At 56.8% G+C, this 14,643-nt stretch overlaps 1 protein-coding gene across 2 annotated transcripts in view; it reads right to left on the reverse strand.

Annotated features, from left to right (window-relative positions):
- Positions 1 to 912: 912 nt before the first annotated feature.
- The window catches only part of CORO2B (coronin 2B), a 33,555-nt gene continuing 19,824 nt past the window's right edge, over positions 913 to 14,643 (reverse strand). For both annotated transcript variants that reach the window (XM_074155407.1, XM_074155408.1), the window contains 10 exons: positions 12,221 to 12,337; positions 7,449 to 7,598; positions 6,778 to 6,942; positions 5,744 to 5,860; positions 5,521 to 5,625; positions 4,691 to 4,787; positions 4,125 to 4,237; positions 2,885 to 2,975; positions 2,620 to 2,756; positions 913 to 2,104 (listed from right to left, as the gene is read on the reverse strand). In XM_074155407.1, coding sequence (XP_074011508.1) covers positions 1,973 to 2,104; positions 2,620 to 2,756; positions 2,885 to 2,975; positions 4,125 to 4,237; positions 4,691 to 4,787; positions 5,521 to 5,625; positions 5,744 to 5,860; positions 6,778 to 6,942; positions 7,449 to 7,598; positions 12,221 to 12,337 — 1,224 coding nt within the window. In that variant the 3' untranslated portion in view covers positions 913 to 1,972. The remainder of the gene's footprint in view (positions 2,105 to 2,619; positions 2,757 to 2,884; positions 2,976 to 4,124; positions 4,238 to 4,690; positions 4,788 to 5,520; positions 5,626 to 5,743; positions 5,861 to 6,777; positions 6,943 to 7,448; positions 7,599 to 12,220; positions 12,338 to 14,643) is intronic.

Consider the following 14,643-nt stretch of genomic DNA (forward strand, 5'->3'; position numbering starts at 1 on the left):
CCAGCACACCCCCTTGAAATAAGGCCATAAGACATAGAGAACCTCAAGCAGGACCCGGCCACAGCCAAGAAGACACGCTCAAAGAGTGGCTTCTCCTTCCAGTCGTGAGACACCACAAACCCAGGGAAGTCCAGACCTGACACCGAATGATAACATGTTCCTCAACACCAAGAAAAAGAGAAGGAAACAGAGCTTAAAGCTGATCTACTTGAAGATCATAGAATGGGTTGGGTTGGAAGGGACCTTAAAGCCCCCCCAGTGCCACCCCCTGCCCTGGGCAGGGACACCTCCCACCAGACCAGGTTGCTCCAAGCCCCCTCCAACCTGGCCTTGAACCCCTCCAGGGATGGGGCAGCCACAGCTTCTCTGGGCAACCTGGGCCAGGCTCTCACCACCCTCACAGCAAAGAAGTTCTTCCCCAGATCCCATCTCAATCTCCCCTCTTTCAGTGTCAAACCCTTCCCCCTCCCATTGCTCCCCTCCCTGATCCAGAGTCCCTCCCCAGCTTTCCTGGAGCCCCTTTAGGGACTGGAAGGGGCTCTGAGGTCTCCCCGGAGCCTTCTCTTCTCCAGGCTGAATCCCCCCAACTCAGCCTGCCACTTGCCCAAGCCACGTCCCCATTAGCCCTTGCCCAGCCCCGGGCAGTTCCCAGAACCTCTTTACCTGCACAATCAGGGCTTGTGCCCCTCATGCCACGCTCCCGAGCCCCACAGCATCCACCTGAGCCTCCAGCCACCACTGCTTGTCCCTGCAGGGACCTCCCAGCCCCGGGGGGAAGAGCAGCAGCGCAAGCGGAGGACACCTGGGTGCACCCGAAAAAAAAACACCCATTTGGGTCCCACCGCCCTTTCTCGGGGGCCAGTCCTCGTGCCTGGCCCCTCGGCCAAGAAAGAAAGGAGGGGGCAAGGTTTTGGTATCTTGAAAACATTTTATTTCATCACTATCCCGTGGTAGCATAAATAATAGGCAATGACAGCACATGTAACGTAAGGGGGGGGAGCAGTGGGCACGGGGCACAATGAAAATTAACGGGGAGGAGAAACTCTCGCACGGGCCGTGCCGGGCAGTTCAGCATCTCGAGTTAGTGAAAATATATATATATATAGGTACACTAGCAGTATGTGGTGGTGTTCCCTGTACTACAGGCCTAATCCACAGAAAAAAACCAAAACCCAACGTGATTGTACACACGTGCTGAACCCATCGAGTGCCCGCACAGCTCCAGCCCCCCCCCCCCCCCCCCCCCCCGCCCCAGGTTCCATCCCTGGGGGCAGCACCCCGGAATCTGCCCTTGGGATGAGGCGGGTGGCATCCTGTCCCCCTCCCTGTGGCACTGGCAGGAGGAGGGGAAGTCCCTCTTTGCAAAGGCAGAGGGAGCAAAAAAATCCCTCTCGGGTTCGGAAACCCAGCCTTTTCTTTTTTTTTTTTTCAAATTTCAAGAAGGATGTAAGTGCATAGGGAGCAGCTCCCTTCCCCGGGCCGGAGCCTGGGGACACTCACAGGCTGCTCCTGCCAAAGCCCGGCCACCGACCCCCGGCAGCACCGCTGCCCCGGGAAGGATCCCGGGCTGTAAATTAAATTAATTGTAAATTAAGCCCTTCCTGCACCCCGTTCCAGTTCTGCACCCCGCCGTCACATCTTTTGCATAGGAAAAAAAAAAAAGAATTAATAGCAAACGCAGCATCGCGCTTTCCCGTGCCGGTGGCTCCCGGCGGAGGGGACGCTGCTCCTCTACTTACTCCAAGGCCATGGTGGGGGCCGGCAGCCACCCCCCCCCGCCGCCTCTCATGCAGTAGCTGTCGGTTATAGCGGTTTTAGTGCTGGGACAAGACTAGGAGGACGTATTTCCAGTTAGCGAGTGGGCTCTTGGCAGGTCACTTGACTTCTGGCTCATACTCTGTGTGAGTGGATACAATAAAATTAAAGAGCGAGTATAAACAGAGAAAGTTTATTTATAAAACGTCCCTGGGAGTTAATTATTTTTCGGGCTGTTACGGAGGTTTTTTAGCTCCAGCTGTAGCTGTCGGATCCGTATGTCCTTCTGCGAGAGCTCGTCCTTCAGCCGCCGGATCTCGTCCTGCTGTCGGAAGAACATCCGGAGGAGCTGGAAGGGAAGGAAGGAGCTGGAGGGACCCGCAGCAGCCTCTCGCCCCTCGCGACGGGGCCGTTCCATCACGCGGCTGCTTTTTGCATCACGACTTCATCCTCCGCGCTGCTCACCCCCTCTCTCGGGTTTAACATTTCACCCTCCGGCACGGGGATACCCTCGATGGCTGCAATCTGCAAACTCAGCCCCAGCAAAACAAATTCCTCCCGGGACCAAGTGCTGATGTTTCCCCCAGCACCTCCCCAGGTTGCTCCCGGAGAAGGATTTTAATTAAAAAAAAAAAACAAACAAAAAAAAAACATTCAGGAGCTTAGCGCCGCTGCTTTGGGGCGCTCTGCGGTTCCTACACAGCGAGATGCTCCCAGTTCCAGGGAAAGGCGGTGCCCGAGCACTTCGGTTTGGGAGAACAAGCAGAGACCTGCAGAGCGGTGGCTTTCCGAGCTGCACCCAGAAGATGTCCCGTCCCTCCCGGGACCCCAGCCAGCGAGTGTCCCCTCCTGTCCCTGCCCTACCTCATTCTCCGTCCGGGGCGGCACGTTCTCCAGCAGGTCTATGCCGTTAACCACAACGCTCTTCTTCTCCCTCACCGGCGCCTTGAAGATCTTGGATGTCTTCTTGTAGCCTTCCTTCAGCGACATCAGGATGGGATCTGAGCACGGCAGAGGACGGAAGGGGGGTCAGGGAAGGGGCTGTGGCATCCCCCTGCCCGGCTGTTTTTGGGGGAGAGAGGAGGGGGGGGGGGGTGCTCCCTGCCGCCCACCCACCCTGGGGCTTTACCTCGGTTCACCCCGCTCAGCCATTCGTCCGGCGTGAGGGCCGGCTCCGTGCCCGGCGTCATCGGGTAAATGTCCTCTTGGTACGTTTCTGACTAAAAACACGGGGTTGGGGGGGGGGGGGGGGGGGGGATGTGTAAGAAAAGCAGCCGCCTCCGTGAACCTGCTCAGGGCTTTTTAACCGCGCCTTGCGAGGTGCTGGTAATGGTCGGGCTCACTCCTTCGGCACGCAGCGAGGCACCCACCCGGGGAGGTAATAAACCGGTGTTTGCACCATTAATTTAGATGAGAAATGCCAGCGTCACCTGCTCAGGGCACGGGGGGGGGGGGGTGGCTCCGGGAAACCCTGGGCGGCCGCCGGCAGCAGAGCCGAGGTGCCGGAGGAGGACGAGAGGCTGCAGAGCCCGGGACCGGCTCCTCCACGCAGCCCTGACCCGCGCTGGGAAGGCAGACGCCAAATCCAGCTCCAGCCCCAAGGTCTATTTTACCAGAAACAGCCCCCAAAACCTCCGGGGGGGATGCACCCCTTGCTGCCCGTCACGATGGACCCAGCTGATTTTGCATGAAAGGAATTTCATTGAGGCCAGGGGCAACGCAGAGATGTGTTTCCTAAAAAATATTCCATTAAGCCTTGGGTAAAGGAGGGAAAGAAAAGCTGAGGGACTTGGGTCTTTTGAGTCTGGAGAAGAGAAGGCTGAGGGGGGATCTGATCAACGCCTATAAATACTTAAAGGGTGGGTGTCAGGAGGATGGGGCCGGTCTTTTTTCAGCGGTGCCCAGTGACAGGACAAGAGGGAACGGGCACAAACTTGAATATAAGAAGTTCTACCTAAACATGAGGAGGAACTTCTTTCCTGTGAGGGTGGCAGAGCCCTGGAAGAGGCTGCCCAGAGAGGTGGTCGAGTCTCCTTCTCTGGAGACATTCAAAACCCGCCTGGACACGTTCCTGTGGGACCTGCTCTGGGTGGACCTGCTCTGGCCGGGGGTTGGACTGGATGGTCTCCAGAGGTCCCTTCCAACCCCATGTGATTCTGTGGTAAAACCCCCCTGGAATCCCATCCAGGGGACTGTAACGACTGGGAGGTCAAAGACTGGTGCAAACAGACCCAGTGGTCGGACTGGTCAGCAAAGGGGTGCAAATGGGAGCATCCATCCATCAGGCTGGACCCGCTTCGGATACCCCCTGGCCACCACTCACCCCCACCAGCCCGTCCGGGCACCCCAGGGTGCAGCGAGGGACTCACCCTCCTCGGCACGATCATGGAGATGGGTTCAATCAGCCCCTTGAGGGTGATGAGCTTGTAGAAACGAAAGACCTCGCAGGCCGACACGTCCAGCCCGTGCTTTGGCATCACCCCTGCGGAGGAGGGACAGACATGAACCCCCGGCTGCTGCAAACCCATCCAGACCCATCCGCCGCCCCCCCAGAACGGAGCACCCCCGAAAGGCCCTTGCTCTCCATCAGTGGAGATGATTCACTGAATTAATCCCTGGGGCACAGACCTGAGCCGTGCCAGGGGGGGTCTGAGGGGACATTGGGAAAGGGATGAGTGGCTTTTATGGGGGATAAATCACAGGAATCACTGACTGATGTCCCCTGGTAAAGCCACGGCACGCGTGACAGCAGGAAGGGTGAACCACCGCAGGGAGGACAGCCCAGCAAGGGGAACGCTGCTCTGCAGCCCTGCCCTGACGATCCACAGCCGGCGCAGCGCCCGCCAGCCCCCTGCCAAACCCATTTGCCCGCGGCATTTAATTAAGCGCCTTCCATCATCTTGGGAGCGAAGCGGCAGCCGCCAACCGTCCTTACCCAGTCCTTTCTGCGGGGCTGGGGAGCGAAACTCCATGAGATAACTCAGGTAGGGCTTCTCCGAGCCGATCTCGTAGTACCGAATGTTGCCGTCGCCCTGGAGCGAGCGCGGGGAAGAGGGGTGGGTTAGTGCTTTGGCAAACACCAGGCTGAATAAAGACCATGAGAACAACCCCCAGCCCCCCCCGCCCCCGTCCTTGGGAAACGCTTGTTGGGGGGGGGGGGAAGGCTGGGGCCACTGCAGCATCACCATTCGTGGCTGTCATCTGAATTTCCACACACACACCCCCGGTATCTTCCTTGACGAGCTTTCAGCTAATAAAAAAATGCCACTATACCGAACCGAAGGAGACGAGGAGACATTCAGCGACAACACAGCGAGACTTTAAGGATCAGGCGAGGCGGATTTGTAGCCGGTTAGAAACTGGATCCCCCCAAACCTCCCCGTGCAGAACGGGCGACGGTTCCGGAGCTTCTCCCTTCTACAAAGGCTTTTTTCGCCTTTATGATACCGCCTTTGGGACGGACCATGAGTAAAGACCATGATAACAACCCCCAGCACCCCATCCTTGGGAAATGCCTGGGGGGGGGGGGGGGAGACAGGCTGCGTCGTGCGTCACCCCCGTGGGACGCTGCCTGCTCGTGTGACAGCAGCGAGCACCCCCTCCAAACCAAGGGGGTTTTGGCCAAAAAGCCGTGTAACAACTTTTTTCAGCCCTGCTCCCTGGTCAGGGGGTTCTTTTGCTGGAATTCTGCCCCTTGGTGTGTGTCCGTGTCCCCCCCCACCCCAGCTCCGGGAGATGCTGCGGGGTGCGAAGCGCAGCCGGTACCTTGCCGGCCAGGTACAGCATGTGCGTGTCGGCGTCGTAGAAAGGGAAGAGGAGACCCGAGAGCCCATCGATCTCCTCCTCTATCAGGGGCATGGACAGGTCTTCCTGCACAACAGCACACAAAAAAAAAAAAAAAAAAAAAAAGGCACTTTATTGAGGAAGATGTCCCCATGCTCGTCCCGCTGGGGATGGAGCCAGGGGAGGGGGGGGTTCCAGCACCCACCTGGTCCCAGAGGGCGATCTGCCGCGTGTTCCAGCGCGACACCCCCGTGGTCAGCAGCCGCTTCGTGCTGCCCAGGAAGACCACCCGGTTGACGCGGTGGTTCTTGCAGCTGGCCTCCTGCAAGACAAGAGTGTGCTTGCTGACAGTGTGTGTCCCCCCCCACCTCATGGCCCCCAGATCCGTCCCTCGGCCCCAGGAAAGCCCCTTCCTTGAAAGCCACCATGACCTGCCACCCCCCCCCAGCACCTCTCCCCCCTCGTCCTGGTGGAATCATAGAATAAATCACAGAATGGTTTGGGTGGGAAGGGACCTTGAAGCCCATCCGGTGCCACCCCCTGCCCTGGGCAAGGACACCTCCCACCAGACCAGGTTGCTCCAAGCCCCCTCCAACCTGGCCTTGAACCCCTCCAGGGATGGGGCAGCCACAGCTTCTCTGGGCAACCTGGGCCAGGCTCTCACCACCCTCACAGCAAAGAAGTTCTTCCCCAGATCTCATCTCGATCTCCCCTCTTTCAGTGTCAAACCCTTCCCCCTCCTCCCATGGCTCCCCTCCCTGCCCAGGAGTCCCGCTGTGCCGGCAGAGCGTGGATGTACCGTGACTCAGCCCCTGTCCCCTCTGCAAAACGAAAATGCCCATTTCCCTGAATATCAGACATCACTTTTACTGAGAAACCACCACCCTTCCCCGAAGCGTAGCTCTTCCTGGAGCTTTCTGCCCCTCCCCTCTCCTAATTTCTACTATTTCCCACAAATCCTTAATGAATAAAAGGATAAAAGCCTCCAACTTCGGTGCCCGGGATGAAGCCGAGCCCCTTCCCGCCCCCCATCATCTCCACCTAATTAAAACATCCAGCCCCTCCCCACAGCCGGGAATTACCTGCAGACCCTGGCACACGCAGGACGTCACACCGCGAGTAGCACCGGTACTTTGTGAATGTTTTTATAGGTTTTTCAGTAGGATTTCTCCCCATAATCCGATTTCCATCCCCACCCCACACAGTCCCCCCCCGCCGGCCCCGGCACCAGCATCGCACCTGCAGGACCCTGCCGGAGCGCGGCTCCACCACCCGCAGCTTCTTGTCCTTGCAGGTGGTGGCCAAGAGGCTGCCATCGGTGTTGAAGGACATGCAGAGGATGACGTCCGTGTGGCAGTCGATCATCTTCACCGGCTCCCCGATGTCCAGGTTCCAGATGAGGACCTGTGGGAAGCAGGGGGAGGCATCGCCACTCCTGGAGACCCCCCCCACCCCTCCTGCAACCTCCACGTCGGCTTTGGTCACCTTAATATCTCCTATTAGGGCTGAAATCACCCCCTCATCACCTATAGAGCCTCCTTCCCTCTTCCCAGGACTGCCCCGGCAGCTGCTGCTTGGGCACAATTAAAATAATTTTATTTTTTTATCATTATTATTTTATTATTTTATATATTTTTATAGTAAATATTTATGTATTTAATTTTTTATAGCTATATAAATATATAAAAAGATAAATAATATAATATACAGTAGAAATAATTTAAAAATAATAAAAATAATTTTTTTTTTTTAAAAGACCCTTGCACGAGGGAAGGTACCGTCTGCTGCAGACACAGTGGCTCATTTTATTCCAGAGGGTGGGATCCTGCCCTGGCTGCACGACGGTGACTCCCACCCGTGCCAAGAGCAGGGAAAGCCCTCGGCAAGGGCAGTGGCCGGGCAGTGCCCACCTTATAGTCGTAGCCGGCGCTGAAGAGGATGTTGTTGGTGGTGGGGTGCCACTCGACGAGGCCAACGCGCCGGCTGTGCCCGTAGAGCTCCAGGACGGCCTCGGTCATGTTCTTCTTCAGGCCGCCCTCGGGGATCTCCCAAATCCGTACCTACGGGATGGGGCAGGCATCGGGGAGGGGGTGGGGGTGGGTGGGTGGGTGTTGGGAGCCCTGGAAGGACCCTGACACCCACCCAGGGGGGCTCTGAGCTGTGCCCCAACACCAGTGGCTTCGTCCTGCAGCCTAAAGGACATCCCAGGGGTGTTGAGCCTGGAGAAGAGAAGGCTCCGGGGAGACCTCAGAGCCCCTTCCAGTCCCTAAAGGGGCTCCAGGAAAGCTGGGGAGGGACTCTGGATCAGGGAGGGGAGCCCTAGGAGGAGGGGGAAGGGTTTGACACTGAAAGAGGGGAGATTGAGATGGGATGTGGGGAAGAACTTCTTTGCTGTGAGGGTGGTGAGAGCCTGGCCCAGGTTGCCCAGAGAAGCTGTGGCTGCCCCATCCCTGGAGGGGTTCAAGGCCAGGTTGGAGGGGGCTTGGAGCAACCTGCTCTGGTGGGAGGTGTCCCTGCCCAGGGCAGGTTGGAACTAGATGACCTTTGAAGTCCCTTCCCACCCAAACCATTCTATGATCTGGTCCCTTCCAAGGGCAGAGTCCATCCCATCAGACCAGTGAGCACCCAGGGGAAAGGGTAGCCCCCAAAAAAGGCAGCAGTTTCACCCCCTGGACCCAACAAAGCCAATGGAGCACTCCCAGGGAGCAGGGCCAGGGAGACACCTCCCGCTTCCATCAGCCTTGCTGGGAGCTGCCACCTGCCCAGTGGGGAGAACCTGGGTTAAAACCAAGCCAGAAACGCCTCTGCACAGAAGGTGCTCGCTGAACAAAAGGAGGCAATGCAGGGGGACAGAACAAGGCGTCTGTAGCATCTCCTCTTCAATTAAAGAGCTCCAGACAATGCTATCTAAGAGCAGTCATAGATGCCTTTCATCTCCACGGCAGGTCACTGGTATGAAGCCAAAGTTCCACATCACATTTATCTAACCCCCCCTCGGTCTGCTCCGTGCCCTGGACCCACCCGAGCAGCCAGACCCAGGGTCCCACCAGCCCTCCCAGAGCCCCCCGAAAGCCAGCAGCGTTTGGTGGTGCCTACACAGCCCCGTGGGTCAGGGGAGAGATGAAACCACTGAGCTTCGCACCCCTATCTCCCCCCCCACCACAGCAATCTGCCTTGGCCAAGGTGTTCATCCTTCCCGGAGCCTTCATCTCACCCCAGCCCTTATATCGGTTGCAGACACATCACAACACCTTTAACACTGGTTAAAAAAAGCCAAATCACATCAAAGGCAGCACCCAGCCCCTGCTGGTTCCCTTTCGCCCCCTCCACCAGCATCTCAAAAGATGAGACCGTTGGTTTGTGTCTGTCTGTGGGGTTTTTGTTTGGTTTTTGGTTGGTTTTGGTTGGTTTGTTGTTGGTTTGTTTTAGTTTTTGTGGTTGGGCTCAATGATCTCAAAGGTCCCTTCCAACCATGAAGGTTCTCTGAGATGCTGTGAGTTCGCCTCTGGGCAGATGTGGTGGCCGAGGCTGTGTTGTTGTCCCCCCCCGAGTTGAGTTGAAGTAAAGCTTTTCCAAACCATAGGGAATACCTGGGAGGCTGCTGCCCCTGGGGAGGACTGATCCTGCTGCCCCTTTGGTCCCCTCTCCATCTCCACCAGCACCCCCAAGGGTCACCCCATCCAGAGCGACAGTCGGGGACACACACACAAAAAAATCATTTGCAATATTGCCGTGAAAAACCTGGATGAGGATGTAAGGGTGGAGAGGGGACTTTTTCCTGCCCGAACCTGCACGTTTAGAGGTAGAAGACACCCCTCTTCGGGTCGCACAGCAAGAGGGAACGGCGCTACGAGAGGGACGGGGTTAAGAGGCCGCTTTGGCTCGGAGGGAGGATTCTGAGAGCATCAGCGGTTTTCAAACAGGGCACACCGAGCTGCGCCACCCCGACGGCCGCGTGTCAGAGGAACCGGTTACGAAAGCGGCGGGTTATGAAACGGCTGTTACCAAACCTCGGGCTGCTCCTGGCCCCGGGGCCATCTGCGTCCCCGAGGGCTCCCCGAGCCAGCCCTGCGCCCCAGAGGTGCTCATCAAACCCCCCAGGGTAGGGGTGGGGGGACAGCACACACAGGGAAAAACCTTCACGCCCTCAGCCGAGATGCCCGAGCTCCCTGCATCCCCGGGGGCTGCCCGGCTGGGAGCCACGTCTTGCTTTTTGCCGTAAAAGCACCTAAAGGGAGGTTTTTAAACATGTCCCGCATCCCTGCGGCTCCGCAGCACAGCATCACCTCTGCGGCTGGCTCTTACTGGAGTTGCATCATTCCTCACGTCTTGCAAAAAATAATAAAAAAAAAAATAAAATAAAATAGGGTGTGAGTGCCAGGGACGGGCTATTTCAGGCAGGTTTCCCCGTTATCACAGTCACTATGACCTGAAAATAGACATGCCGGAACCGGTTGCAGTCCTAAGGCCGTTCTGCTGCCAGTATAAGCAGAGCTGGAGCTGACCCAACACCCAGGCACCGGCTTTCACAACCTGGTCCCATCTTGGGATGGAAACGACGCTTTTGGAAAATTATCATTTAAAAAAAAAAGAAAACACCAAACCCAGAGGAACAGCCCTAGAAGCGCCTCTCTCCACTCTCCTGCCACGACACCAGGGAGAGCAGCCAGGGTAGGACAGAGCCTGTGGGGCCAGGGGCTTCCTCTCCCAACCCAGCCTAAGAAATCTTCTGGATAACATTTTCCCTGGAATACACCTTTTCCCAAAGAGATGTATCCTGCAAAAGCCACCGTGCTGCAAGGACACCCCCCCGCCCCGTCTCGCTCTGCATCCCACATCAGCTCCCTGCGCCCGAGCGCACGGAGAGCCCCAGCACGGGGAAAACGCGGAGACTCAAACACCTTCGGAGCCCAAATAATTCCCTTTTTTAATCTTCCTGCTCGTTTTGTCCTGCCCTTTCAAAAGCTCCTTCCCAAAGAGCCTTCGCAGCATTCCCGCAGCACCGTGGCGGGGACCAGGAACTCGAGGACCGGCTAATTGTCCTGTGGGGACAAATAATGAATTAACATCCCTGGCGCCCCACAGGGAAGCATCAGGAAAGGACAGATGGCTTTATCCAGGTACGGATGGAGACAGGTTCGTTAGCGAGGGAGTAATTACAGGAGGGGTTTCAAGCAGAGCAATAACCCGGGTGGGCCGTGGGAGAGATCCCTCTCCGTTGAGGCAGCATCTTACCACGGCCGTTAATTTCCGCTGCTGCCAAGCTGTAAAATCCTGGTCGCCCCCTTGGAAGGATTAGCCCGTAGCCATGCCCCGGGGACATGGCCGCACAGGTTGTCCCCTGGGCGTAGGGCACGATGGAGGAAAGACATGGCTCTGGAGCAGGAGATCAGTGGCTGCATCCCCATGGCCACGGTCCAGGGGTGTCCCCAGCCTGGGACCCACGGTGACCCCGGGTGACAAACATCATGCAAATACTCTGTTTTCTGCAACTCGGACTCCACAAGGACCTGAGCGTCCTCTCTCTTTGACAAAGACTGTTGGCCTGGACCTCATTAAACCTCCCGGCAGCCAGCGGAGAGGGCTCAAAAGTGCAGGACGTGCCCATAAGCATCATCCAAGGTGTGGGGTGGCACCGGGAGCCACGAGCCCACCCAGCTGCGGGGCTGCTCCCCTCCAACTCATCCCCATCGGAGGGAAGCCCCCCACACCAGACAGCCTCTGGGGCAATTAACCTAATTTCCCAGGTTTAACAATGGTTCATGAAGTCTTCTAAGCATCCCCCCTCCCAGCACCTCCCGTTCCCCAGCGACTGCGTAGAAAAGGTTATAATTTGAAGTGGGAAACAGCTCACCGTGATTCACAGCTGCCATCTGAATTTTTTTTCCCCACCCCACTCAATATCTTCCTTGACAAGCTTTCAGCTAATAAAAAAAATGCCAATACACTGAACCGAAGGAGACAGTGAGACATTTGGTGAGAACAGAGTGAAACGCTGAGGATCAGGTGATTTAGAAACCGGATCCCCCCAAACCTCCCCGTGCAGAACGGGCAACGGTTTCTGAGCTTCTCCCTTCTACAAAGGCTTCTTTTCCTGTATGATACAGCCTTTGGGATGGACTTGTTTGCATCCAGAAAATAAAAAGGAGGAGGATGCAAATAACAGCTACGTAAAGGTGACCTGATTCATTAACCCCCCCAGCCTGGAAAACCGCCTTTTGCTCGTATCACCCGATGGATCAGGCCACGAGAGCGGGTGCAGCCCCTGTGGTCCCTGATAGCAAGAAGGATTAACAATAGCATTGCTGTTGGGCTTGGGGGAAAAAATAAATAAAAAAAAAAATAAAAGACCTTGTTGTGCACAGCTGTACGGCTTATCTGCAGCGGGGGATGCAGAAAGAGCAGCACTGTGACAATAAGTGACACTGGGGACTGCAGAGGAGCTGGGCACCAGCCACAGCCCCTGCCCGACGACTCAGCAGCCAGGGATGGGCACAATTTGCTTATTTCTCTGAATCAATCTCTTCCTCCCTCTCCATCCCTGGGACTGCTGAGCCATCGCCCACCCGCAGCCCCTTTCCCGCGCCCCCCCCTCCCCCCCCGGGGTGTATAAATTAAAGGGAGGAGGGTGCCCGGGGCTGTGCGACTCCTGGGGGTGCCAGCCCAAAGCATCCCAGCTCACCGAGGTGTCTTCGGAGCATGACGCGATGATGTTCTCAATGAAGGGATTCCACTTGATGTCCAGCACGTTGCCCTGGTGACCACAGACTTTGGGGTAGTTTGGTTCGATACGGCCTGTCTGTAATTTAAAATAAATATATAAGAAAAAAGAGAAAAAAAATAATTTAGTGATAAAATTGGTATTTTAAGGCTGGAGCCCTGTGAAGGGAGTGAGCTCCGTAGCTTGTCCTGGGTTTTTAGCTGGAGGAGACACTTGGCTTCATTTTACCCTGTCCATATTCCCAGGGGCGGCTGCAGCTGATACCTGTAGGAGAAGGGGCTTCTGCAAACACAAGCCCATGGGGCTGCTCCGCCGAGCGCCCTCCCAGTCCCAGTGCAGTAGGAAACCTTTGCACAACCATCCGAAACCACGGGCCAAAGGGCTGGAAGGGACTTGGGAGGCACCAAATCGATCCCCAGGTCTCGAGGCTGATCAGCCGTTGGGTGATGAATGAATCACAGAATGGTTTGGGTGGGAAGGGACCTTAAAGCCACACCAGTGCCACCCCCTGCCCTGGGCAGGGACACCTCCCGCCAGACCAGGTTGCTCCAAGCCCCCTCCAACCTGGCCTTGAACCCCTCCAGGGATGGGGCAGCCACAGCTTCTCTGGGCAACCTGGGCCAGGCTCTCACCACCCTCACAGCAAAGAAGTTCTTCTCCAGATCCCATCTCCATCTCCCCTCTTTCAGTGTCAAACCCTTCCCCCTCCTCCTATGGCTCCCCTCCCTGATCCAGAGTCCCTCCCCAGCTTTCCTGGAGCCCCTTTAGGGACTGGAAGGGGCTCTGAGGTCTCCCCGGAGCCTTCTCTTCTCCAGGCTTAATCAAGGATTTGGTACTTTCCTCCCAAACTTTGGAAGCGACACCAAGCAAGCTACGCACATGCACTTTGCAGGGCAAATCCCCAGCCAATTTGGGATCATCAAATCGCTCTTGCTGAATGATGCAACAATAACCCAACCGTTACACCACTCGATGGGATCCTCCCATGCGGATGGAAATCCTTGCAGGACTTTTAGGGGATGGTCCAGTCCTGACATCCCCTCCCAGCAGAGAGGACCTGCAGAGCTGTGCAGAGGACGGCACACAGCACTTGGTACCACCTCCCGTTAAGGTTCCCATCATAGATGGGGTGCAGGAACCCCCCTTTCTCCCAGGGAGCAGGCAGCTGCCTGCCTTTCCCTCCCCACCGCCCTTCCATCTCCTGTGCCGGCTCCCTGCCGCAGCCCGGAGCTGGTGGCAGCCTTCGGAGCGTGCAAACTAACTAGGTCAGCACGACACAGCCACTAAATATTTCATAGCCCTTCCAGCACTGACCTTTTAACATATCGAGCTCCTGGCTCCGTTTAACGGGAACAAAGAAAGGCAGCGAGGATAACAAGCTGCGGTTTTTTTCCCGGCTGAGGGAGGAGCGCTCCGGGCAGCCGGATCAGGCCCAGGGACTCACCCCTGCCCCACCGCTGCTGGGAAGGTTTATTGGAATTAATTGCTGCCAGGTAAATGCGGGGATTTACCCAGGGAGCAGGCAGCTGCTAATTGCCCAGGAGCAGGGCGGGATGCGGGGGCAGAGCACCCGGATTCCATCGGGCAGGGATGGAGATGCAGGAAAACCATCGCACGAGGCACTGAGAAACACGGGCAAACACGACCCTCCCCGAGCCCACTTCATCAATTTTTTAAATACCCTTTAATCATGGGCATTAGTGGTGAAAAGCCAGTTCTCGCTCAAATTGCTACAGCGGCTCTAAGTCATCCCTCGGACACGGCCCAGAGCGGAGATGAGACCTAGGCTGGCCTAAAAGCACCCGGGACTTAGTTTTGTGGGTCATTTTGGTTATGGAGGTAAAGGGGGAAAAAAAAAATAAATAGGTGCCTGCTCTCGCTGCCCTCGGTCCGTGGACAAACGGCCACCTCCAGCTCCATCCCCGGCTGGGCAACAGGGTCATGGGCAGTCGTTCCCCTCTGCCCTTCGATGCAGCCTCTTACGAACGCTCATTAATTGCCCGGCGTGTGACAGGCGGGGGATGGCATCCCCGTCAGCCGCTCCGCGATGAGCACTTCACGCAAGACCGACTCCTAACTCATGAGCCTCTTTCTAATTAGGGCATGTTACACAAATTCCCCACCCATATGGCCGGGGGTTCATTTTCCCTTCGGTGACTGATACCTGCTGGTGCGATTTTAACCTCTATTAGGGCCAATTTCAGGGGTGTCGGGACAGGGAGGGATGGAAGAGCTGGGACGGGGTGGCTGTGCCCACCTCCTCCTTCAGCTGCCCACAGCATCCCTTCGGCTCGCTCAGAGAGCCTAAACTTTGATAATTCCGCCCATCAGCAATAACCTGGCTCAGACCTGAGCTGCCACGTCAGCCCTGGACCCTTCACTGC

This window comes from Numenius arquata, chromosome 11 (assembly GCF_964106895.1).
Source record: "Numenius arquata chromosome 11, bNumArq3.hap1.1, whole genome shotgun sequence".
In the NCBI taxonomy this organism is placed as follows: Eukaryota; Metazoa; Chordata; class Aves; order Charadriiformes; family Scolopacidae; genus Numenius; species Numenius arquata.